Here is a 23555-nt window from a genome sequence, read left to right as displayed (position 1 = left end):
GACCATCATGGCCGGTGTCATAGCACAGCCCGCGACTTTATCGGTGGTCGAGCGTGTACCCTTGGAAGTATGGGCGCGTATCTTTGCGTACTTGGCGCCGGAGGAGATCCGTGTAGCGCGACAGGTATGTACGAGGCGCTTCTGACACAAAGACCATGCGGACTATGTACATGGCTGGCCATGCGTTGTCGTTGTGGCGCACGCAGGGCCAGCGTCAGGCACGTGAAGATCCACTGGCATGGATGCCAGATGCTCCTTGTACCGTCTACGATACAGCGCCTCTCTCTGCAGAGGCCCTGGAAAAAAGTGTCGTCGTCGCCCAGCGTGTTCACAGGGCCTGGCAGACGCGGGGCGCCACGCCCCGACGTGTGATTCGGTTTCGGGCCCATGTGAACCGTATCACTAGTGTTAAGCTGGTCGTGGGGCATGTACATATGGTACGTCGGACCCACACGATGCATGCCGACTACTGGCTCGTCACTGGCTCGGTCGATGGCTTTGTGCGTGTATGGGATGTGACGCGGATCTTGCAAGAGCGAGGCTCTATGGACGTCACGGCCGCGCTAGAGGCCGTGCAACAGGCAGATTCGTCGACCGAGGACCTGCCCAAAGCGACCAACCCCTCGGCGGATATTCGCAAGTCGACACGTGCTTTCCTGGTAGCCGAAATCGATACCGGCGGCGATGTGACCCACTTGGATGCGCAGATGGATGCGAGCACGAATAGCATGATGATCGCGGTGGGCTCGTACTATGTATGTATACACATGCGGCTTACCCACAGAGTTCGGCCGGCTGTCTTTTGTACGCGTTGGACTTGACGGCCATGCCGCGGATGCTGGACCTACGAGCGTCCCTCGATCCACCGGAATGGAGTGGGACACAGTGTGTCTCGTTGCTCGACCACGCTGTGGCGATAGGGACCTACACGGGCCGTGTATACCTCTTGCATTGGGATACAGGGGAGCGACATGTCCTTGAGCACGCCGAGCGCGGCTCGGTAGCGGCCCTGAAATTGCTAGGCACGCATCTCCTGGCCGTCTCGCGCTTGGGCCATGTATCGGTGTTCAAGCGAACACCCGACGGCTGTGCGACGCTGGTGGCCGAATACGACATTACTCAGCGTCCGTTGCTCAGCGCCGCGTTTGGCGAAGTGGATGCGCAGCGGGCAGGCACGATGATGCATCCTGCACGTCCAGCGTCCTTGACACTAATGTGTGTGGATCCGATCGGCCTTACCCACTTGGAATGGCCTACAGGCACTTGGACGTCGCCACCAGAGTGCCTTGGCGACATTGATATGCATGGGGAGCGACTCATTGGGGCCTCTGTAGGCGCCTCAGGTACGCGTGCCATCCTTGCATCGAGTCTCGGTGGTGTGCCGCCGATGTGTGCCGTGCGATCGTACCGACGTGGCGGTCCGCCTCTATGTGCGCTGCGGCCGACGCCTGACATTGCGCTTCCACCGCTTGCGCCTACGTCTACCTCTATACCATGGCAGCGGCCTACCAGCCCATCCCTCAGCCCCAGTCCCAGCAGCACGGCGCTCGATGCACAGGCTGCGGCACCGCCACCACGCACGGGCCGCGTTCGTGTCGACTCGTTCTCGTCCGATTCGACCTCGACGACAAGTTCCACGGCGCCAGCCCTCTCCAGCCGTATTGATATGCTGACAGAGTCGGCGATCGACGAGGCACGAGGGCTTGTATGCCTCGCCAGTGTTCGTGGAGCCATTTGGATCGCAGACTATGGGGGGAGTATGTAGCACATAGATACCATTGTAGATAACGATTTCGTCTTACGCCTCGATCTTGTGCAGGTTCCTGTGCGGCTTCGGGTCGACCTCCGAGACACGGCTCAGGAGCTTCTTCACAAGTTCATCGCGCTTGGCCGTGAACGCCTTCTCGATATCCGCGAGGCGCTCCTTCGTCTCGCGATCGATCTTGTCTTGCGCGCTCGATTGCGTGCCTTCGTACTACTTGTAAGTGCGAGCGCCACATACCTTCTTTTGGAAATCGTTCAGTTCCTTCTCCTTCTTGGCCTTAATCTCGGCGATCTCCTTCTCCGCCTCCGACTGCGCCTCCTTCAGCTTCTGCGTGCGGTCTAGGTGTGAGGAAGTACAAGTGGTACGTACAAGCACGAGCCTTCTCGACGATCTTGGAGGCCTCCTTCTCTGCCTCCAGCAGCGTCTGAATACCTTGCGACTTTTGTGCTACCTGTCGTCCGTTAGCACGTCATCAGCCTCTCGCACGCACCATGCTGGGGTACAGGGAGAGTCGCCGTGCGACGAGACCGCGAGGGCACGACGCCGGGGCCCGCGCACGTGTGATTATGTAAGAAGCCTCTCGCTTCGTTGCGAGGTGGTGAACGAACGATCGTACGCGTGCAAGACGACGATGGCCACGGTCGATCCGATCCAGGCGTTGTGCAGCGCCCTCGCGCAGGCGACGGGTGGCGCCTACGCCGTGGATTTGCGTATGCCGGATGGTGTGCAGCGTCTTGCTGAAGTCGTTGATCTCTTGTTTGGAAAGCGCATTGTCTCGGCGGATGTGCGTGAAAGGTGTACGTTTTCGCTGTTCGTACTGACTCGATAGTGACGGTGCACGTACCGGCGGCCATCATGGTCCTGCTGGCCGATCCGTCTGGCGTGTATGCAAAGTTGGCGTGCGAGTGCTTCGCGTCGGTGTATCCCCGTGTGTTTTTGCATGTGTACGTAGGAGGCCACGACTCACATCAACAGGTGTCAAGATCGATCGCCTATGGGCCATCATCTGTGGCAGATCGTCGGCGCAATCAAGGAACGTATTCATACGACGCTGGATCATGGCTCACTTGGTGCGCGTATTGGCGCCGTGAAAGCCGCGCAGCGTCTCATTCAAGTTCAGACGCAGCCGGATGGTGATCCACGACTGCAAAATCGCGCAGAAATTAACGTGAATGCCGTTCCGTCAGATCATCCATTCTTGCAAGCCACGGCGCTGGAATCCGAGGCGGATCAGGTGTTTACCAAGCTTGTGACTCTCTTCTTCACGTGCTCGGCCCCGAGCCTGGTCATGGCGACGACGCACGTCTTGACGCGGCTCGCTCGTCTACGCACGAAGCTGCACAAGGTCGTCATTGAGGCGTTTATTAGCTGGACCCCGACCGCTTTGGCCTCGTTGGCTCCTGTCCACATCCGCAGTGCCGAAAATACGGTGCGTTTGGCTATGGTCCACTTTTTGCAGCATGGCTCCGTGGAGCCTCAAACGACGCAATTGACGCAGGCTCTGGAACGCCAAAAAGAACGTATGGACCTAGCTATGCGTGAAGCACAAGCCGCGCAGCGCGAAGGCCTGGCGCGTAAGCGTGAGTCGCAAAAGGAGGCCGAGCCTTCCACTTCGAAACGTGCTCGTGGACTTACGCCTACAGATCCACGACGACCTACGGGCTTGACGGCCGAGCAGGTAGCGCAGCTGCCGCTAGATCATGTGGTGGATGCGATCATTGCTGGTCTGCAGAGCGTGCCGGAGGATCGCCTCAAGACAGCGATCGAGACGTTTGTACGTGCATCGGCGCCAACTGCCTCGTCGGAACCTGTCGACCCACTCAAGATGGATGTAGGCGATGATGATGTACCGACTGTGGCTTTGACAACGCGGCCTGCTACGGCGGCCGACGATGTCGTGCCGCTCGCGAGTCTCGAGCACTTTGAGATGCCGGCGCCTACGCCGCTTGACGACAAGGAAGTGCAAGCATTGATTGTGGATTCCGTGTCGCGGATCTGTGAAAATGGCAGTCAGCTTGTGCCTGCGCAAGCGCTGGAACGCGTCTCGGAAGGCCATGCAGCGCTGTGGATCAAGCTGGTCGTGCGTCTGGCGACACGCGGCTTTGCGACGTCCATGCCGTCGATGGAAACGCCTGCCGTGCTGACTACGCAGGCGGATCGTGTGCGAACGATGCTGGTCGAGTTTGTAAGCCAAGACTTTGCGGAGCGTCGCGGGATTGCGCAGCAGTGGCTCACCGAAGAATGGGCCTGCGACCGATGGCGGCAAGCGAACCAGGCCGACGCAACGTCGATGTATGACGTGTGGCTCGACAAGGTGCTGGATACGCAACTAAGCTCGCCGCTGATTGACGATGTGGCGCTGGCCAACTTCTTGCGTGACCTTCCGCAAGTGCCACTCGCCGTGTTAGATCGGCTGTATGAGCTGTGCTTGGATCGGAGTACGATTGGCGAAGGGTTCTCTCTCTTGCGTGATGTTAGTGCAGCTCGTCCTCCGTTGCGCGTGCCCGTGTGCCACAAAGTTTTGCAGTTGACGCGGCACAGTGAGCGTCTCGTGCGTGGCAAGGCGATTGTCACGGCACGTACATGGGTCCTCCAAAAAGGACCTCTAGCCGAGGTCGTCTTGGCGTTTGCACGTGAGTCGCTGCAGCTGCTCGTCGAAGAAGCCCAAGCGCATGCGAAAGACGAGGACGCTGTGCCTGCGACCGTGGAGGCGGAAGAGGCAGAAGAGACGGCCGCCGATCCGCTGGGCCTGAATGAGCAAGATGTGCTGCGTCTCATTGAGCTGGCCCTGGTGTTGAGCGTGAAGCAGCCAGGCTTCTTTGCCGAGGTCGTGCGTATATACCCCCTTGTACCTGCACCTGTGCAAGCTGCGATGCAGAAGCATGTCACGCCGGTAGCGCGGTCCGTCGGTCCCAACAGCACGGCGCTGCTGGACGTGCTGCGGCACTATCCGGAGGGCGCCGACTCGTTGGTCGTGGCGTTGCTGCGTATTCTGATCGACAAGGGCCATACGCGAGCGCTGGCGGAGCTTGTGCGCGATTTGTGTGCGACGCGCAACTTGTCGGTCGAGTTCCTTTTGCCGCTGGTTCCGCAGCTGGATCGCGAGGCGATGCTCGAGGCGCTGCCGCGTGTCGTCTCTGTGCTCGCCGACGGGTCCGAGGAGCACAAAGTGGAGGTACATCGGCTGTTCCAGACGCTCATTGCGCCGGCGCTGCAGGCGGCGGGGGCCGAGGCGGCGGGCGAGCAGCCGACGACGACAGCGAGTGTCACGCCCGTCGAGTTGTTGGTGCTGCTGCATGTGCATGAAAAGGACATTGGGCTCAAAGCCGCGTTGCAAGCGGTGCAAATCTGTTTCTCCATGAGCGAGATCTTCCGCAGCGATGTGCTTACGGCCGTGCTGAACCGTTTGGTCGAAGAAGAGCCTGTGCCTGTGCTGTTTATGCGCACGGCGATCATGGCGACGAAAGCCTTCCGTACGCTCGGCTCGTACGTCTCCACGTCGCTTCTCTCGCGTCTCGTGCAGAAGGAAATCTGGCGTGAGCCGCGTTTGTGGGATGGGTTTGCGTTGTGTGCGAACCTGACCGCCCCCACATCGTTCGGCGCGCTCCTGCAATTGCCCATGCCACAGCTGCAAGAGCTCGTGCAGAAGCAGCCTGGGCTGCGTGAGCCGTTGCGTGATTACTTGGTCTACAAGGCAGGTGGTCCCTCACGACATGGCGCCTTGCTGGCGATGCTCGACCAAGTCGCGAAGTAAATACCATAGAAATAACATGCCGAACAAAAAGTATGCAGTTTGCTATACATCTACTTGAACACCAACGGCGGGAGCGTCCAGTCAAGCTCTTTGCCCCAGCCCTTTTCTGCGAGGCCCTGCGCAATTTGCTCCACGTCCTTATCACCACGGCCACTGAGATTGATGACCACGTGCTGATCCGGGTGCATCGTCTTGGCCAGCTCCACAGCTTGGTAAATCGCATGACTTGATTCCAGGGCTGGAATGATACCCTCCTTCGATGTAAGCCACTTGAAGCCGGTGAGCGCCTGCGCATCTGTCGCGACCATGTACTCAGCCCGGCCGCAGTCTTTCAGGTACGCATGCTCCGGACCCACACCCGGGTAGTCCAAACCGGCACTGATCGAGTGCGTCTCCTTGACCTGGCCATCCTTGTCCTGTAGCAAGTAGGTACGCACACCATGCAGCACGCCAGGGTGACCGCGCGAGAGCGTCGCAGAGTGGCTCTCCGTGTTGAGGCCATGACCACCTGCTTCCACACCAATCAGACGCACCGACTTGTCGTCGACAAACGGCGCAAACATACCGATCGCATTGCTGCCACCGCCGACGCATGCCACGACCGCATCGGGCAGGCAGCCAGCCTGCTTCTGCAACTGCTCCTTCGTCTCACGGCCAATCACCGACTGCAGGTCACGCACCAACGTCGGGAACGGATGCGGGCCAATCGCCGAGCCGACCAGGTAGTGCGTGTTGTGGATGTTGGTCACCCAGTCACGGTTCGCTTCGTTGATCGCATCTTTCAGCGTCTTGCTGCCACTCTCCACGGCAATCAACTTCGCGCCAAGCATGCGGATACGGAACGCATTCAGCGATTGACGACGCACATCCTCCGCGCCCATGTAGATCACACACTCCATACCAAACTTGGCACACGCCGTCGCTGTAGCCACACCATGTTGACCTGCACCTGTCTCAGCAATAATGCGCGTCTTGCCGAGGCGCTTCGCCAGCAGGATCTGACCGATCGCATTGTTGATTTTGTGGCTGCCGGTATGGTTCAAGTCCTCCCGCTTCAGCCAGATCTTCGCACCGCCAGCAAATTCCGTGAGGCGCTCCGCCAAGTACAGCTCACTCGGGCGGCCAATGTAGTTGAACTGCTCGTGGAACTCCTTCCAGAACGAAGGATCGTTGCGCACTTGGTTGTACGCCTGCTCCAACTCACGGTGGCACTGCATCAATGCCTCCGGAATGTACTGGCCACCAAACGCGCCGAAACGCGCAGCGTCAGCAATTTCACTAGGCACCACAGGCTTGTTCTCTGTCGACGCAGGCACAGGCAAGGCCTGGCTGCGCGACAAACCACCCTCACTGTGCGCCGTAATTGACTCACAGAACGCACGCGCAGCATCCGCACGCGCCTTGGTTGTCTCAGGCGCCTCCTTGAGGCACTGGATCAGCTTGCTACCAATGACCACACCCTCCGAAAGGGCACCGACTTCCACGAAATGCTCACGCGTAGACACGCCAAAGCCCACCGCAAGAGGCGCATCGGTAGCCGAGCGGATCATCTTCAAAAAGTCGCCCAGCGAGCTCGACACACTATCAGCCGCGCCCGTCGTACCGAGCTTCGACACCACGTAGATAAATGCATCGGCCAACGTCGAGAGGTAGCGCACACGCGCCGCATCCGTAGTCGGCGCCACAAGCGGCACAAACGCCATCTTGTCCTTACGGCAGGCACTGAGGAAGTCACCAGCCTCTTCAGGCGGCAGGTCAACAACAATAAAGCCATTGGCACCAGCCTCACGCGCATCATGCACCGCTTTCGCCTCACCATACGCCAGCAGCGGGTTGTAGTACCCCATAAGGACCACAGGAACACTCAAGCCCTTAGCCCGAGCTTCCTTGATGTATGTGAGGCACTGCGCGTAGTCAATACCCTGCTCGAGCGCCACCTTGTTGCTCTCCTGGATCGCTGGGCCGTCCGCTTGCGGGTCCGAGAAAGGCACACCCAGCTCGATCACATCAGCGCCGCCCTGCTCCAAAGCAAGGAGTACATCCACCGTATCAGCACGGCTAGGGTAACCTGCCGTTACAAACGCGACAAACGCAGCTTGGTTCTACAGTCAGATAGCCACGTCCACGTACCTGCTCATTTTTGCGGACAAACGTAGCTTTCAGTTGATCCGCCATGGTATGAAATGACTCCGCCACTCGTGGCCCAACCGAGTACTAGAAGAAGTGCTGCTTGACTTACGTCATCCACATGGGGTACGTACATCCTCCACTTGTGCACACCGACTTGGTACAACGCGTGCGAAAGACGCGTCCTAGCTGGAAGGCGAGATGGAGTTGGTCGTGCCGGGCGATCGGTTGCCTGGTACGTACACTGCTATGGTACTAATATGCAGCCCTTACACATATTCTTTCCTGTCTATATCGATGGCATGATCACTGCTGGATGAGCGTGTACCGTGACGAGCCGCAGCCAATGGACGGCGGCGAACGATCCCCTGGCGCCACCGAGGCACCCCAAGTTCACTTCTCCGCAGTGAATGCCTCAGGCTCAGCCTATGCACTCTTTGTACTTCCATCAACCTTCTTTGATCATTTGGTCTTGCACGATGCCTCTCTTTTTGAGTGCTTACTGCATGTCAAGGTACGTTGGGCGCACCTTACCCTAGACTCTTTTGAACATACTGCGGACCAAGGGACCAATCCTTCGGTGTACCTTTGCTACCTCATCTGACAATGCCTCCAATCGATTGGTGCTTACGCTAGATTGCGAACACGGTACGTCCCTACCCACTTACATCAGGTGTACGCAAGCGGCACAAGTTGACGTACGAAGACCGTGCATGCCTCTTCCCTGCTGTTGAGGCTGATGCGCCGTATGTACTAGCTGTACTCCCATCTCGTGCGCGCGAATGGACCGAGCATTTCATGCAGGCAGGCAAATCGGGCGAGTGCTCGTTGCATGCCACGCCAAATGCTTGTGCAATCCGGAGCAAAATGGACGGGCCACTTGATGGCCAAGGTAGGTTCTGTTGCGATCTAACACGAGCCGCAGTCCGCCAATCGATCCAGAGCGAAGTTCGGATACCCATGGAAGAGTTGGATCGATATGCCGTCACGGATGATACCCAAGTCTACTTCTCGCTATGGGAATTTCGCGCTGCCGTTGCTGCAGCAGAAATGCTAGACTCTCAACTGACATTGGAATTTTTTCAAGGTGGGGATCCCCTGTTCTTACGACTTGAGACGATGGAGGGTCTTCGTGGTGACTTCATTTTGGCTACGACGGGGGAGCCTCAGGCGACGCCGGCACCACGAAAACGAACAGCGCCTCGCCAGGAAACACGCCATGCACGTCCTGCTACCATTGCTATGCCGGCGGCACAAGATGTTCCGCCGCCACCTTCAGCACACCCACGCTCAACAAGGGTGAAAGACGATAGCGACGATGACGATGATGATTTGCTCCCAGTTCGCGCTGTCCGCCCCAAGACAGAGCCTCTAAGCCCCGGTAGGCTCTCAGCATCACCTCCTATCCGCTCTACACCCCCACAGCCATCCGCCTCTGCGACACCATCGCCCACGCAGCGTATCGCGCCTACCCCGGCCGAGGTCAGTGGGAGCCACGACGAACACCCCTCCACGCTCTTCGACGCGGCCCCGCTCTCGCCACCTTGGCCATCGCAAGACCGTACCAGTCCTACGCCGGAGGAATGGCCGCCTACGCAAGCTTCATCCAGTAGTCACTCCGCACGGCCTCGCAAACCGGTACGTACGCCTTGGCGTGCACTGCCACTAACGCGACATAGTTCCAGCCACTATTTTTGTAGTCTTAAAAAACCTCCACATGGACGAGGCCGTGACACGTGTTTGTACGTGTGTTGTTTTGCCCCCACACACTCTGGGGCCTTCGTGTGACGGATGGTAGATCGTAGTGGTCCGCCGCCGCAGCCGGCCTATCAAGCGATGATGGGTACGCCCAACACGGGCTATCATCCATCGCCCACAACATGGACGGCTTCACAGCAACAGCCTGTGATGGCGGATCATGACATGTACGCGCCACAGCGGTCCGCACCGCTGCCACCACCCACGGAGGCACAGACACGTCTGACCAAATCTGCTCGTGCTTCAGTCGACTTTGGCGCGACTCAGAAGCTTCATACAATGTCCTCTATGTCTTCTCTTACCAATGAGCCACGCAGCACGTTCGATACGCCCAAGGGGAAACAGGCGTGGCCCCAAACGTCACCTTTCCATCAGCGTTCGCAAAGTGTGGATGCGGCGATGGTGCCAGGCTCGTATATGAATGAAACACATATGTATCGCTCACCGTTGCTGATGCATCATGATGCATCGCGTTCCAGGCTGACTCCATCTCAATCGTCCAGGTCCTTGCGTACCGCAGGCACGAGTCGTTTGTCGATGGACTTGGGTCATGATTCGCCTCGCTCGCGTACGCGAGATTCTGTGAGCAGTACACCACGCTCTTTCAAAAGTATGATCGATGGAATTGTACATTCCATGAGTGATGCATTTGTCGTTCCACCGAAGCGCCCGGAAATCTCAGGACCGTACGATCCTGTGCATCTAACACACGTCGGTTTTAATCCAGAGACAGGAGAGTTCACTGGCCTACCGAAAGAGTGGCAGTTGCTGCTACAGCGATCAGGGATCACAAAGCAGGAGCAGGAGCAGAACCCACAGGCGGTTATGGATATTGTGGCGTTCTACCAGGACACGGCGCAAGATATGGCCTCGCCGGGCGGTGAGAACGATCATGTGTGGACCAAGTTCCATGCGAACCTGGACGACTCGGGAGAGAGTGAGGACTGGGTCGAGCCGGGCACGGCGTTGACGACAACTGCGAGCGCAGCCCCGATCCTTCTCCCGGAGTCTGTGCCACCGCCGGCACCACCGCCCAAAGCGTTGCCAGGTGTTCCTGCTGCCAGCTCTAGACCTGCAGCTTTGCCTATGCCTGTACCTGTACCCGTATCGGTGCCCGCACCTGGGCCTGTGGCGCCGAGTGGGCAAGAAGCATCTACGTCGGCACAGTCTGCCGTCATGCCAAGTTACCGCCCGCCTGATTTGCTGCAGTCGGGCAAGGCATCAACCACCGAGCCGCTGGTTGAAGACGTGGTGCCCCAAGCATACACTTCCAACCCAGGTCCTGGAGCGGCAGAGCATTTGGTTCGTACACATTCCCAGAATGCGACGCGTCTGGCGGCTGTGAAACAGGATGCGCTTCGGCCGCCTATGGGCTCGCCAGTGGTGACTCGACGGCGGACTAAGCGCTCGAAAGTCAATGATGCGGAAGTGCTAGAGCGACTTCGTGCTATATGTATGCCGGGTGATCCATCAAAGATGTTTTATGACCTGCATAAAATTGGGCAGGGGGCGTCAGGCGGTGTATTTACGGCACGAAGTATTGGATCTAACCAGCTTGTGGCGATCAAACAAATGGTGCTGGCGCAGCAGCCAAAGAAGGATCTAATTGTGAATGAAATTGAGGTCATGCAGCAATCCCGCCACCCCAATATTGTCAACTTCCTCAGTGCGTTTATGACGAACGGTGAGTTGTGGGTCGTGATGGAATACATGGAAGGTGGTCCCTTGACCGATATCGTGCTTCACAGTATTCTCAGTGAAGGCCAGATCGCTGCGATTGCACGCGAATGTCTGACAGGTTTACGGCATTTGCATGCTCATGGTGTGATTCACCGTGATATCAAGAGCGACAATGTGCTGATGAGCATGCGAGGTGAAGTGAAGCTGACGGATTTCGGTTTCTGTGCGCAGTTGGGTCCGACACAAACTAAGCGTGTGACTATGGTCGGTACACCCTACTGGATGGCGCCGGAAGTGGTGCTCCGCAAAGAGTACGGCGCTCGCGTCGATATTTGGAGCCTTGGTATTCTGTGCATTGAGATGATCGAGGGTGAGCCGCCCTATCTTAATGAGAACCCTCTGCGTGCGTTGTATTTAATCGCTACCAATGGCACACCCAAGCTTCAGCATCCAGAGAAGCTTTCAAGCCTCATCAAGCAATTTATGGCGACCTGTCTCGAAGTCGATGTAGACAAACGCCCTGACGCCGCAACACTGCTAGACCACCCCTTCCTGCAAACGGCCGACGATCTCTCTACATTGATTCCCTATATCAAAGTCGCGCTGGAGCAGCGCCGCTTGAAAGACAAGGCAGACTCGTAATAGCGCCATGGCCGCTCCTAAGGTAGTCGTCCTTATTTGTATGTACCAAAGCAATATCCAATATAGTTTGTTGACACTGTAGGACCCTCCACATTTATTACTGATTCATTCCGTCATTCATTCCCCTCCGATACACGGCGTGGTCTAAAAGGGAAGGGGCCTCTCATGCTCCGTACGCGCTCCGTCTTGCCTACGGATGCTCGAATGTCTTTGGATTCATTCTTTTTAGGATCCAACATCAACAGTGAGCAGTTTCTGCTAGGCCATGAATCAGACCTATCACTATATGGGCAACGCCTGTTCTCTCGGCGTACCTTGACTTGGATATCAAAGCGCATCAAGTTATGGTATACTTCATTATCGCGCAGTGATGTTGTGGTTCTATCTGTATCTCTAGGATTATTTTTGTGGATGAGTATTCATTTCTATGTCCCTTCATCACTGTACATTTACGTAGTGGGCGTATGCTTCACATCGCCTGCATGGTTCCTGACTGAGGTATGGGGTCACGTCCGGCATCGCAAGCCTGTACGATGGATGCTCACAGCTTTCACTGGCCTACTCACTGCATTTTCATTGGTGTGCCTGCTTCTTGATACCTTTTCGCACCCTGCTGTACCGGCGCATTGGCGGCAGCCACAAGATCGCACGTACTACATTGCTTCGCTCCTGCATAACTCCGAGGCAATTTTGCCACACTACGCACGCTCCTTACTGAGCCTTGTCCACGATTTGGGTCCCTCTAATGTGTATATTTCCATCTATGAAAATGATTCGACAGATCGGACACCGTCGATGCTACAAAAACTTGATCAACAACTTGATCAACTGGGTGTGCAACGCACGATTGTAACGACAACGCAGCCTTCAGAAGTCCAAAAATGGGACCGTATTGCTCGCCTATCTATGTATCGGAACTTGGCCATGGCACCATTCAACGATCAAATGCATGGTGCCTTGGGTGGACGTCCCTTTGATAAAGTTATATGGATCAATGACGTGCTGTTTGAAGCAGGTATGTTCTCAGCGACTTACCCATAGACACGGTTCATGCTTTGCTCGATACTCAAGGTGGCGAATTTGACCAGGCTTGCGCCATGGACTTTTGTTGGTTGGGATTCTACGATACGTACGTACGGTTTATCTAACAGTAGCTGGGTGATGCGCGACGCAGATGGACGCACTACACGCCCTTTCTGGCCGTACTTCAAAGCTCCAGAAGACCAAAGAGCAGTGCAGGGAGGTCTGCCTGTACCTGTTAACGCCTGCTGGAATGGTATTACGGCGTTTGATGCACGTTGGTTCAGGAATACAACCATACCCACCGATGCGCCGATATCTCCGCTCCTCACCGCTGCACGGACACTGCCATCCCCACCTCTGCAAAGTAAGGATGTGCTAGATGTGGCTGCAACGGTACCCCTTACGTTCCGCGAAAGCCCGATATGTTACGCATCAGAATCACTACTCAGCAGCTTGGATATGCATCGCATTGCCAAGCCGTACCGTCCCAGGATCTATGTAAATCCTACGCTCACAGTAGCGTATGATGGACCGAATTACTTTTTGTATGGTCGTATGATGCATTGGAGCGTCACAGGACCCTGGCGCTATTTCTGGCAGTACTGGATCGAGCACAAGATTTTTGGCTTTGCTCTGCACATATTGGGCCGCGTGGATCCATGTACCGATGTATTTATGCCAGGGTGGGTCCCTCGTAGGCCTGTATAGGAGCTGTAAGATCATAATGATGTCTTCTTCCCATCCCCACGTGACACACACTCCCTGCGCTGGGACCACCGTGACGATGACTGACACGGAGGGGGAGGCGGTGCCAGAGATGGCTATGTTGCCAGCTCTCACAGAAGGCATGCCGCTGCTATCGCCATTGCATCAAAAGGTCTTTGATGTGGATGCCTTCCTGTGCTCGCGTGTGCCAGGGCAGGAGATTCAGGATATCGTCAAAGAATTACGAGCATACAAAGCGACATTGCAGGAAAAGGTCGCTGCTGTTGTACAAGAGAAATATCATGCTGTGGTCTCTCTTACGACCTCTATTCGTTCTGAGGCAGAGCCAATCGAGGCGCTGCAAAAAGAGCACAGCTTGGACGATGTGTTATCCACACTTCAGTCCCTTCGTGCGACGCTCCAGCAAATGAAGTCGGACACGGCGCAACTCGCCGAAGAAGCGAACGCGGATGCCGAAGAACGTCGTCGTCTTGTGTCCCTGCTAGAAATGGACCGTGTACTGCAATCATTGGAACATATTACGCACCTTGTCAGCCCAACGACACGACCGGAATCTACCCTCCCGTTCGCATCGTGGCTCGGCGACGAGGAAGAAGATGAGAAAGATGAAGCGACGAGGACGACAACAATGCCACAGTACACGCACGAACAGCGGGTATTGCAAGAGCTGCATACGTACACATGGCTACGACATCTGCTTGGTATGTCGACGTCTGAACGAAGTGCGGCGTATATCGCGCATATGCAGCCCCGTATAGATCGCGTCGTGGCGCAGATGCGGCAGGATGTAGCGACGCTGCATCGACATGTGGACGAAGCGTGCCCCCCTGGAACTCCGCTGGGGGCGACACAGTTGCGTTGGCTCCGCCTCGTCCTTGAACTAAGCATGGAACTGGGCGACACAAGTGTGACAGCCGCTATGACACGACTGCTCGACGAGCGTGTACTGCCAACTCTATTGCCTTGCTTTGATGCACCTACATCGATACCAACGCCTCACCTGCCATTGGATCTTTATACGGACGAGCAGGAACTCGCCCAACTTACATCGCTCACGCAGCTGCCATGGGGAAAGCCTGTGGATCCATCATACACCTCTGACCTACGGACGCTGTTGGATGCACTGCTGGAGGTAGCCTACCAACATTCAGGCGTGTGCAAAATGGCGGAGGAAGTTGGCGGCGCACGAACCGATGTATTCTTAGACCTTGTCTGGCATACTATGGCCGATATGCTGATAACGCAGTATGGGACCCATTTGTTCTTTGTGGGCAAACCAGACGAGTTTCATCGGAATTATACCCTTATACGCGCATGGATGGATGCTATGCAGGCCATGGCTCCCTCAGCACGCGCCCATACAGCGTTCCGAACACATGCCACCACACTGGCATTGGAGCGGCGGTGGCAACTCTCTGCCTTTTTCCATTTGTGTGCCCGAGACCGGGTTACTTCGTTGGAGGCCGCCCTCGCCTCGCCGTCCTCCACCCCCTTAGCTGGGTTTCGACAGGCGGCCTTGGCGCATTTGTTGTATGCATTTGTGCTCCCATGGCGAATGACACGGCATATTCCCGCGTTGCGTGCGCGCGAATGGCGGCAGAGTATGCATGTGCTCAGCCGGTATCGGACATGGGTCGACAAAATTGTTAGCGAGATGGAGCCGGAGGCCAGCTCAGATATGCCCTCACGAACCTCGACACCGACGCCGGCGGAAGAAAGTAGCGGCCTTACGGACATCGAAGTGCACAAACTGCATCAGGCTGTGGGCCTGCTTGCGGATGTTTCACTGTTTGAAAAGCGCGTGAGCGACGTATACACCACATGGCTACGGCCCAAGCTGCTAGCCGGGACAGATACGTCGTTACCCGAGGCGGACACAGTGCAGGAGGCACTGGATACAGCGCTGGCTTCTTCATTGGGCTTGGTATCGCATGTGGAAAAGCATGTGCAGTCGTTCGTGCTACATATGCTGCGCCGCAAATGCACGGAACCTTTGCGCCAAGTGCGTGCCGGTCAAACGCATTACCGGGCAATTTCACGGCCTTCGTCTCCCGCTCCCACTTCGCAGTCCAGCACGTATACCAAGGCCATGGTCCGGCCATTGTACCAGCTCTGGGAACCGGATAGGCCGGTTCACTCGCTAGCACTAGCGCAGCAGCAAGCTTGGGTCGACGAGGTTGTCCAAGCGATGGTGGCGCGGTATGCGACAGCCATCGATACCGTCACACGCAACTTGGAATCGCTACGTCGCTTGAAGCGCGGCACACCGGGCCTGGCTGCAGACGAGGCGAGCAATGACGAGCATGTCTACACGCAATTTAAGGCGGATGCCGATGCCTTGGCCTCGGAGCTTACAGCGTTCAGTGCCGCGACGCAGATCCCGATCGATATGCAGAAAGACGCATGGACAACGCTACGCCGCTCTCTCCGTCCTTAGCCTATACCGGGGAAATCACTATGATCTCTATAGACATGCTACAGATGGAGCGCGCCTACAACGACTCCACGTTGCCCGACTCGGCAAACGTACGGCCTTGAGCACGCTCGAGACCTTCGCCAGCGTACGTCACCAGCGGACTCAGCTCGACATCCACGTCGTCTGCGACCGAGGCGCCGGCTTGCTGCAGCCAGCGGCGCTGCTGTGCAAGCAAATCGCGGCGCGACGTCTCTGGGTTGTCCGACGCTGTGCCACTGGCATTCTTCAACGGGCTGAACTCTTCGCGACGTTCTACTTCGTGGATGGCCAAGTCGGCACAGAAGGGGAACACGTCGAAGATGAAAAGCTCCAGCTTGATACCGTTCGGCGACGATGGCTTTACACGCTCGCCAGTAGCCAGATCCACAGAGGGAATCTTCTTGCGGGCGACATGGTACGCCATCTTCTCCTCAAACGACGGCACATCGTTCGCGAGGAACTCAGTCGTGTAAAAGTGGTTGGCAATGTTCGCCGCGCGGAAGAGCAGCTCGCCGTCCTCACCTCGCGCCTCACTCAGCGCAGGTGGGATCTCCGAGTACTCCACGACACTGAAAGCACCATCTTTGCGCGCCACGACACCCACCGACTCGGCCGGGTCGGTTTTCTTCACGACCTTGACACCTGCGCCTACCTTCTTCGAAATGCACACGCCCAAGAACACAGGATCGCCGACCTTGACCAGGCAGTTGTCTACACCATAAGCATGCAGGTACTGAATACCACGACGCTGCAAATCGTCAATCACGGACGGCTTTCCAGCACTGGTCGGCGCACGCAAGGCAGCGTACAAACCACCATTGCCATCAGGCGCCGTAGCGACCTTGCCCTTGTCATCAAGCATGATCTTGCCTTCGTTCGAGATACAGGGAAGTGTGCCCTGCTCAAAGAAGATCACATTGGCAGGATCCAAGCCAAAGAACTTGTGTTCTGTAAAGAACGCTTCAGTCGGCGCACGGGTCGGGCCCGAGGTCATGACGTACCAGGGCACGACCACATCCTCGCGCTTCGCATGCGCACGAGCCAGCTGCTGAAGCTTGCTGATACGCTCAGCCTGCAACTGGAACAGGCTTTTATGACTGGGCAGCTGGATATCGTAGCAGCCCTTGGGGGCCGAGGAGCCAAGACGCGTGCCCTGACCACCGGCCAACAGCAACACACCTACCTGGCCGGCCCCAATCGCATCGAGACCGATCTTGCGGTACTTCGCAGCGCTCTCCTCATCACCGACCGTCGATACCATACTCGACACAGGCGGCGGTTCTACCTTGGCATCCTTCGCCTCCCGCGCAGCTTCGTCCGCTTCCAGCGCCTGCGCAACGACCTTGTTCATGCGCGCAGGGTCAATGGCACGTAGCTGCTGAGCCAAAGCATCCTTCTCTTCCTGCGACAAGGTGTCCCAGTAGGTGAATACATGCGACTGGCCAGCCGCTTCGTACTTCGCACGGAGTTCTGTCACGTCCGACATGGTAGACAAACAAACAGATCGCACGTGCCTCTGGACGGACAACCGTGCATGTGATGTGGAGGCGACAGAAAAGAGGCCTACGACGTATCCTTCGCTAGCGACCGACGACTACAAAAAAGGGACGCGCGGCTTACGACAGCGTCGCACCCGCAAACGACGCCGTCACCACACCGCGCGACGTACGCAAAAGACGCGGCGTCGCCTCACCTTCCGGCGCATCAGGGCCAGGGCCGACCCACGCACACTCCTTGGCGTCGGTCGTTGTGTACTTGGGCTGAATAGCCTCGAAGATCTTGCTGTTAGTACTCTGCATCCACATACCTTGCGCTTCGGGTTCATCTGCTCGAGCGGCTCCATACCCTCGTAGCCTTCCACATAGACACGGTCACCCACCTGGCTGTCCGCCGGCGGGGATACAGGGGCCACACCCTCGTCCTTGCCATCCTTGGCCGTGGCGCAGAGAAGCATACCGTAGCTCTTGATGCCACGCATCGACGCCGGCTTCAAGTTGCACACACCCACGACCCAGCGGTCCCGCATCTCCTCAATCGGCACGAACTTCACAAGACCCGACAAGATCTGGCGCGGACCCTCAGGCTCGCCAAAGTCGACCTTCTCCAGGTACAGCGCATCCGCATCAGGGTGACGCTCAATGCTCACAATCTTACCGACACGCAAATCGACCATGCTGGGCTGAGGACCCGTCTCCGGCGCTGCAGGCGCTGCAGGCTTCTTCTCTTTCTTCTCCTTCTTGCCCTTGCCTTCCGACACGGCAGCGGCGGCAGCCGCTTCAGGCACGGCAGCCTTCACATCGCCCTTCTTCGCCGCCTCGGCATCACCGCCCTTCTTCTCCTTCTTCTCCTTCTTAGGCTCTGCCTTGCGCTCAATCTTCGGGAAACCGTCGAACACGGGCTCAAACGGCGACACAGGCGGGTCAAGCTTGGCACCAGCCGAGATATGCGACATGTGCGAGAAGTAGCGCACCAACGAGGGGTGAGCATGCTGCGCCGGCGCCGGCAGCGTAGACACGACGTCGTACAGCGACGCAAAGAGCGAGTAGTCAGCGGCGGTCGGCTTGTTGCCGCTCAAGAAGGTACGCGACTCGAGCTTTTTGTTAAGCGACTCCAAGCTGCCGTTCATACCGTCTAGCTCGTCGAGCCACTGGTCGGTCGCCTTCTTCTCTTCGTCTGTCTCGCCCAGCACCTCCGCCGGGGACGACGTGAGCGCAGCGAGATCGTGCGCAAACACACGCAGCGGCTTTTCGGACGCGGCCAGCGTTGAGAGCGCGCCCTGGTCCGCGACCAGGCGCGTGTACATCTCCACCAGGAGCTGGCGAGAACGTTGCACCATCGTAGTCATCGAAGAAGATCGCTCGGCCGAAGGAGAGAAAGGAAAACCACCGCTGCGGTGGTAGTGGAGGACACGGACGGACGTACGAAGCGAGGTGCACGGACCGCTTAAGGAAGAGAGCAAATACAAGATTCTACTACACAAAAATGGAGGCATGGTACGTATGATACTTTTTGGGTGTGCGACTTGTCAGCACAGAGAGCGCGTTACTCCAATTCGAAGATAGCCTCGTCCACGTCAACGTCCGCCGCCGGCAAAATCGCGGGAGAAATAGGGGGAGGGGCCTGCGACGTAAAGAAGGCACTGCTGCCAGGGGCCGCAGGGGCTCGTCGCCGGACGTCATCTGAAGAGAGGCGGGAATAGAAGGGCATCGAAATCCGCTCTCCGCCCAACGATGACGACAAGGTCCCTGGGGGACTAAGATTCGGCGGCGAGTGAAGCGCGCTGTCGAGAATCGGGGGCATGAAGGGAGACGCGTGTACGCTGTTTGCACCAGACGTGCGCCGCCCTAGGCCATTCGTTCGTGCATTCATCAGAGAAAAGCTTCCCCCGTACGACATGCGGCCAGGTTGAGCCGTTGAAGGCGACACACCAAACGAGGATACAGGCAGGCTTTGTGGATGAGGAAGACTCTGCGAAATCGGGTTGAGCGGCTTGGAGGAGATGGAGGACGACAGGGACGGCATATTATCGCGGGCATAGCGTGTGCGTCGTTCCAGTTCCGCGGGCGTGAGCAAGTCGCTAAGACTGGAAGGTAGGAAATCCTCGCCGTGGACCGAGTCGGTCAAAGGTTCCTCAACCTTACGACGGCCACCCCAGGGTGTATCCGTCTCTGGCACTGTGGATGCACGTATCTCAGAGGAAGTGGGGTTGAAAAACAGGCTGTGGTTGCCAGGTTGGCTGAAGGGACTCGTCCCAAAGGCACTCGCCGCTGTCGTGGCGGTCGGTGTGCCTGCAGGTTCATAGGTACGAGGCACCGACCCAGCGGCGTCTCTGCCCCAAGTGGATTGGGTGTAGGACTGTGAAAGCGAATGGGATGCAGACTGGGACAACGAGCTGGCCTCCCCCTCAGAGCCTGGTCGGACTATACTCTCGTCGGAGATTTTAGGGCGCGACGGGATAAACATCGCAGACGAAGACGTTTGCTGCGGAGACGTGCGGTTCTCGCCCGCCTTGTCATCAGACGGCCGAGGCTCCTCAGATGACTTGGCTGCTTGGGACGCGCCTTGCTGCGCAGCACGCTTGTTTTTTCGGTCCATACTCATCGGCTGCCCGGGCATGATATGAGCCAAGGCACACCTATGCCCAAAACGGCAACTGCCCTTGATGTACCATTGGCACACGGCTTTGGGCTGTCCTTCGCCAGGAAGGGTATGCGCAAAAGGACAGGCATCACCTGCAGAACATCCATTATTCCGAAAGAATTTGCATGGTACCTGCCCAAGAGCTTCTTTCTTTTTGGTCGACAACTTGGCATTGGCCAACGCGCTACCGGCATTGGGCGTAACACCATTCTCATTGGCATGATCGTCACGATGCCGCGCGCGATCTTCACCACCACGTCCGCGGCCGCCACGTCGCCTTCGATGGGACTCGGTACGAACTTGGACATCCGACACCAAAAGCAAGGGTGCAAGGGTGCATGTCGCAGCAAGAGCTGCACGCACTTCCGACACATCCTGTGCAGACGGGCGAGCAGAAAGACGGACAATCTGATGCTGCACAAGCGCAGCCGAAGACGAGGCTGGAATAGCGGGCAATGCCCGGTTTTTGTCTTTCACCTCGGCTACCGACACCGAGTGTGGGGACGCCATGGCTGTTTCGATGGCGGATAGGCTTGTCACATGCGTCCCACGAACATCCATCGTATGCAGGAACGGAAGTGCTTGTCGTGTACCATCCAATGCAAAGAGCGAATCTGGTAGGTCATTATGAGCAAGCGAGAGATCTTCCAGTGCCGACAGGCCTTGGAGAATATGCAACGGCACAGGCTCTCGCAGAGCATTGTAGCTTAAATCCAGTATTTTCAAGGCACGAGGCATTGGACGAAGAGCATTGGTAGCGAGCCGGTTGCTGGACAAGTCGAGCTTTTCCAGGGCTGGAAGAACGGTATCCTGAACAGGCCACAACTGCTCCAGCTGATTGTGGCTCAGATCCAGACTGGTTAGGTGTGGCAGCATCAGGATCGAGGAAGGCACTTGGGTAAACTCATTTCTCGAAAGCGTAAGGGTCGTAAGCTGCGAAAGTTGGGACAGGGTGGATGGGAGCGATGTCAGACGGTTGCTATGCAGCTCGAGCCGCGTGAGCGCTTCGAACTGGCCCACGCGCTCGTCCAAAGAGGTAAGCTCATTCGAACTGAGCAGTAGAATCTGTAGCGCAGACCGATCGGACCATGGCTTGGAAGCACCTGCACTGTTGTCCGAGTCCGCACGGTACCAAGTCGGTGGAGTGTCTTGAAGCCATGCTAGGATATCTTCGGGCAACGAGCCCAGGGGCGGTACGCGTGAGGACAAGTTTATGCGGCCTAAAAGTCAAAGATGGTGTGTGTACGTACCGTTCTGGCATGCGCCCCGCAGCACGTCCTCGATCGGTTTTTGGACAATCAGGTGGTCATGATCATCTCTACCTGCCCCAGACTGTTTTCCAGGGGACGTAGACTGACCACTCCCTGATGATGGGGAGACCTTGATCGCGCGTGACATCCCGCGATCAGTGTACTCCGGTAAGTGGACACAGGCTGGGAGCGACGCACCCACGAGCAGATGAACCGTCGATAAGGGGGCGTGTGGGTCTGCGCGGCTGCGTTGGTATTGGGCTGACTAACCTTTGCCTGTCTACACACCAATCGAACTGCGCTCGTGCCTCCACTCGGTTCACGTGCGCGCACGGTGGCCTACCACGAGTGTGGGGCCGTGCATCATCGCAGGAAGTTGCGAGCGAGCGCTGGCAGTACGTTGCCCTGACGAGGCCAGGCTACGAGGAGACGTCTATGGATGTTTTAGCCACGGAAGAACTTGTTAGGGACGAACGGCAGGCGTGTTACTTGCGCCTCGCGCATCTTGTTGCGCACCTCAACACGCAAAGGCGTGTCCTTCTTGTGGTAGCCATTCTTGACTAGGGCCATAGCAATGTTCTTGCCCAGCGTAGGCGAAGGAATGCCTGATGTAACACGGCCAATCTCCGTCGTACCGTCCTCGGCAAAGACTTTGGCACCCTCTATGTTGTTAGTGTAGGAGACTCATACATACCACGAGCAGGCGAACCAGCCGCCACAAGAATACCGACACGACGACGTGGTGGGCCCTCCTTCAGTTCACGAAGCACACGCTCCGCACCCAGGAAGTCGGCCGCAGCACGACGGTCCTTGCCGACACACCACGCAAGAGCACCCTCAATCGGGCTCACGCTCTCGTCCAAGTCGTGGCCGTACAGGCACATACCCGCCTCGAGACGCAAACTGTCACGCGCAGCCAAACCAGCCATCTGCACCTCACTGTCATTCAGGAGCGCCTCAGTCACCTTCTCTGTAGCCGCCGAGGGAATCGAGATTTCGAAGCCATCTTCACCCGTGTAGCCACCACGGGCCACATGGCAGTCCACGCCGGCCACCTGCACAAACGCACTCTTGCCGAACGTCAGAGTGTTCAGGTCAAAGTCCGACGGCACCAACTTGCGCAGCACCTCCGCGGACGATGGGCCTTGCAGGGCGACGAGGCCACGGCCTTCCAGTACGCGGTGCTTGGTCTCACCCTCGGCCTTATGCTTCTCATTCCATTCCTTGAGTTGCTCGGTAATCCACGCAAGATCCTCCGTACGACGACCCGCATTGGTCACGACGTAGAAGCTCTCATCGTTGTGCTTCGTGATAATCAGATCATCCAGAATACCACCCTCCTTCGAGAGGAGCACAGAGAGTGTCGACGAGAAAGGCTCCAGCGATGTCAACGACGATGGAGTCAAGTGCTGCAGGAAGCGCAGCGCTGTAGGACCCTCAAACCTGACATGTAAGTATAGAAAAAACAACGTACATGTGTTGCACCATGTGGCCCACATCAAAAAGACCCGCATGCTCACGCACATGCTTGTGGGAAGCCACTTGACCGACGCCTTCGTAAGTCAAGGGCATCGAGTAACCGCCAAAAGGCACCATCTTTGCGCCATGTTTCACATGAAAGTCGTACAGACCCGTCTTGGCATCCTCAGCAAGGATCGCGCTGGTACGCAGGGTAGCGCGAGCCATCACCGGGAGGCGCGCAGAAGCGCGCAAGGTAGGAGCAGCACGAGAGCTTAGCGAAAGTCCGCGCTTCACAGTCAAAGAAGGAAGCATGATGGAGAGAGGGAGGCAGTCCCAACTTCGTCTTGCTCCCCAGTTGGCGGGCGTCGGCTTCCTCCACATACTGCCTCTTTTGGTATGTGGCCCCGCACGCCAAATCGTACATGTTGGGCGTCTCGCAGGATAGGCTAGATTCCAAGCGAAGGCTAGATATTCTAAAGAGAAAGAGATTGTGCATATATATACGCATAAATGGTGCCGCTTCTTCTTACAGCCTTGGTATAGAGATGGATGCACAATGGTATATATGTAGTATCTGTGCGCTGAGCGGTCATAGGCAACCAAGGCACTCGCGAAGATATGCTGGTCTAACGGCCCAGTAGGTCGCCAAAAAGCACAGGCATAGTATTCTATCAACTGGATCAGCCAGCTAATAGACCAATATAAGCTAGGTGTGGAAAGGCGCAAAGAGTCTGACAGGGAGGAAAGTCAAATTAGCCATGTCAAAAATTCGCT

General features: G+C 57.1%; 10 protein-coding genes across 10 annotated transcripts; 5 read left to right on the top strand and 5 right to left on the bottom strand.

Annotated features, from left to right (window-relative positions):
- Positions 1-7: 7 nt before the first annotated feature.
- On the top strand, positions 8-2107 carry Malapachy_0132 (wd40 repeat-like protein; the record flags this gene model as incomplete). Its single annotated transcript, XM_018134665.1, has 4 exons — positions 8-124; positions 153-755; positions 785-1757; positions 1785-2107. 4 exons carry the CDS (start codon positions 8-10, stop codon positions 2105-2107), a joined length of 2016 nt encoding a protein of 671 aa, XP_017991065.1.
- Positions 1799-2258, bottom strand: Malapachy_0096 (v-type atpase; the record flags this gene model as incomplete). The annotated part of the gene is made up of 4 exons (XM_018134629.1): positions 1799-1975; positions 2003-2103; positions 2135-2216; positions 2256-2258. 4 exons carry the CDS (start codon positions 2256-2258, stop codon positions 1799-1801), a joined length of 363 nt encoding a protein of 120 aa, XP_017990974.1.
- A 138-nt stretch (positions 2259-2396) lies between these two features.
- Positions 2397-5519, top strand: Malapachy_0130 (cleavage and polyadenylation specificity factor; the record flags this gene model as incomplete). Its single annotated transcript, XM_018134663.1, has 3 exons — positions 2397-2562; positions 2595-2709; positions 2741-5519. 3 exons carry the CDS (start codon positions 2397-2399, stop codon positions 5517-5519), a joined length of 3060 nt encoding a protein of 1019 aa, XP_017991198.1.
- Positions 5520-5569: 50 nt separating this feature from the next.
- On the bottom strand, positions 5570-7694 carry Malapachy_0091 (bifunctional tryptophan synthase trp1; the record flags this gene model as incomplete). The annotated part of the gene is made up of 2 exons (XM_018134624.1): positions 5570-7621; positions 7650-7694. The coding sequence occupies 2 exons, from the start codon at positions 7692-7694 to the stop codon at positions 5570-5572; spliced, it is 2097 nt and encodes a 698-aa protein (XP_017990981.1).
- Positions 7695-7847: 153 nt separating this feature from the next.
- On the top strand, positions 7848-9346 carry Malapachy_0133 (dna repair protein rad9; the record flags this gene model as incomplete). Its single annotated transcript, XM_018134666.1, has 6 exons — positions 7848-7881; positions 7913-8160; positions 8186-8294; positions 8320-8538; positions 8572-9284; positions 9326-9346. 6 exons carry the CDS (start codon positions 7848-7850, stop codon positions 9344-9346), a joined length of 1344 nt encoding a protein of 447 aa, XP_017991064.1.
- Positions 9347-9485: 139 nt separating this feature from the next.
- Positions 9486-11726, top strand: Malapachy_0105 (serine threonine kinase; the record flags this gene model as incomplete). The annotated part of the gene is made up of 1 exon (XM_018134638.1): positions 9486-11726. The coding sequence occupies one exon, from the start codon at positions 9486-9488 to the stop codon at positions 11724-11726; it is 2241 nt and encodes a 746-aa protein (XP_017991139.1).
- A 795-nt stretch (positions 11727-12521) lies between these two features.
- Positions 12522-15912, top strand: Malapachy_0129 (cap59 (required for capsule formation); the record flags this gene model as incomplete). Its single annotated transcript, XM_018134662.1, has 4 exons — positions 12522-12741; positions 12768-12855; positions 12881-13418; positions 13549-15912. The coding sequence occupies 4 exons, from the start codon at positions 12522-12524 to the stop codon at positions 15910-15912; spliced, it is 3210 nt and encodes a 1069-aa protein (XP_017990955.1).
- Positions 15913-15967: 55 nt separating this feature from the next.
- Malapachy_0094 (udp-n-acetylglucosamine pyrophosphorylase) lies at positions 15968-18766 on the bottom strand (the record flags this gene model as incomplete). The annotated part of the gene is made up of 3 exons (XM_018134627.1): positions 15968-17493; positions 17600-17708; positions 17738-18766. The coding sequence occupies 3 exons, from the start codon at positions 18764-18766 to the stop codon at positions 15968-15970; spliced, it is 2664 nt and encodes an 887-aa protein (XP_017990976.1).
- Positions 18767-18972: 206 nt separating this feature from the next.
- Positions 18973-21468, bottom strand: Malapachy_0116 (e3 ubiquitin ligase; the record flags this gene model as incomplete). The annotated part of the gene is made up of 2 exons (XM_018134649.1): positions 18973-21290; positions 21321-21468. 2 exons carry the CDS (start codon positions 21466-21468, stop codon positions 18973-18975), a joined length of 2466 nt encoding a protein of 821 aa, XP_017991169.1.
- A 296-nt stretch (positions 21469-21764) lies between these two features.
- Malapachy_0092 (glycine cleavage system t protein) lies at positions 21765-23093 on the bottom strand (the record flags this gene model as incomplete). The annotated part of the gene is made up of 3 exons (XM_018134625.1): positions 21765-21982; positions 22015-22763; positions 22795-23093. 3 exons carry the CDS (start codon positions 23091-23093, stop codon positions 21765-21767), a joined length of 1266 nt encoding a protein of 421 aa, XP_017990978.1.
- Positions 23094-23555: the final 462 nt, after the last annotated feature.

The sequence above is a fragment of the Malassezia pachydermatis genome (genome assembly GCF_001278385.1).
Source record: "Malassezia pachydermatis strain CBS 1879 chromosome Unknown scaffold6, whole genome shotgun sequence".
NCBI lineage: Eukaryota > Fungi > Basidiomycota > Malasseziomycetes > Malasseziales > Malasseziaceae > Malassezia > Malassezia pachydermatis.
The sequence above is the reverse complement of the archived record's forward strand: the minus strand, read 5'-3'. Positions and strand labels throughout refer to the sequence as shown.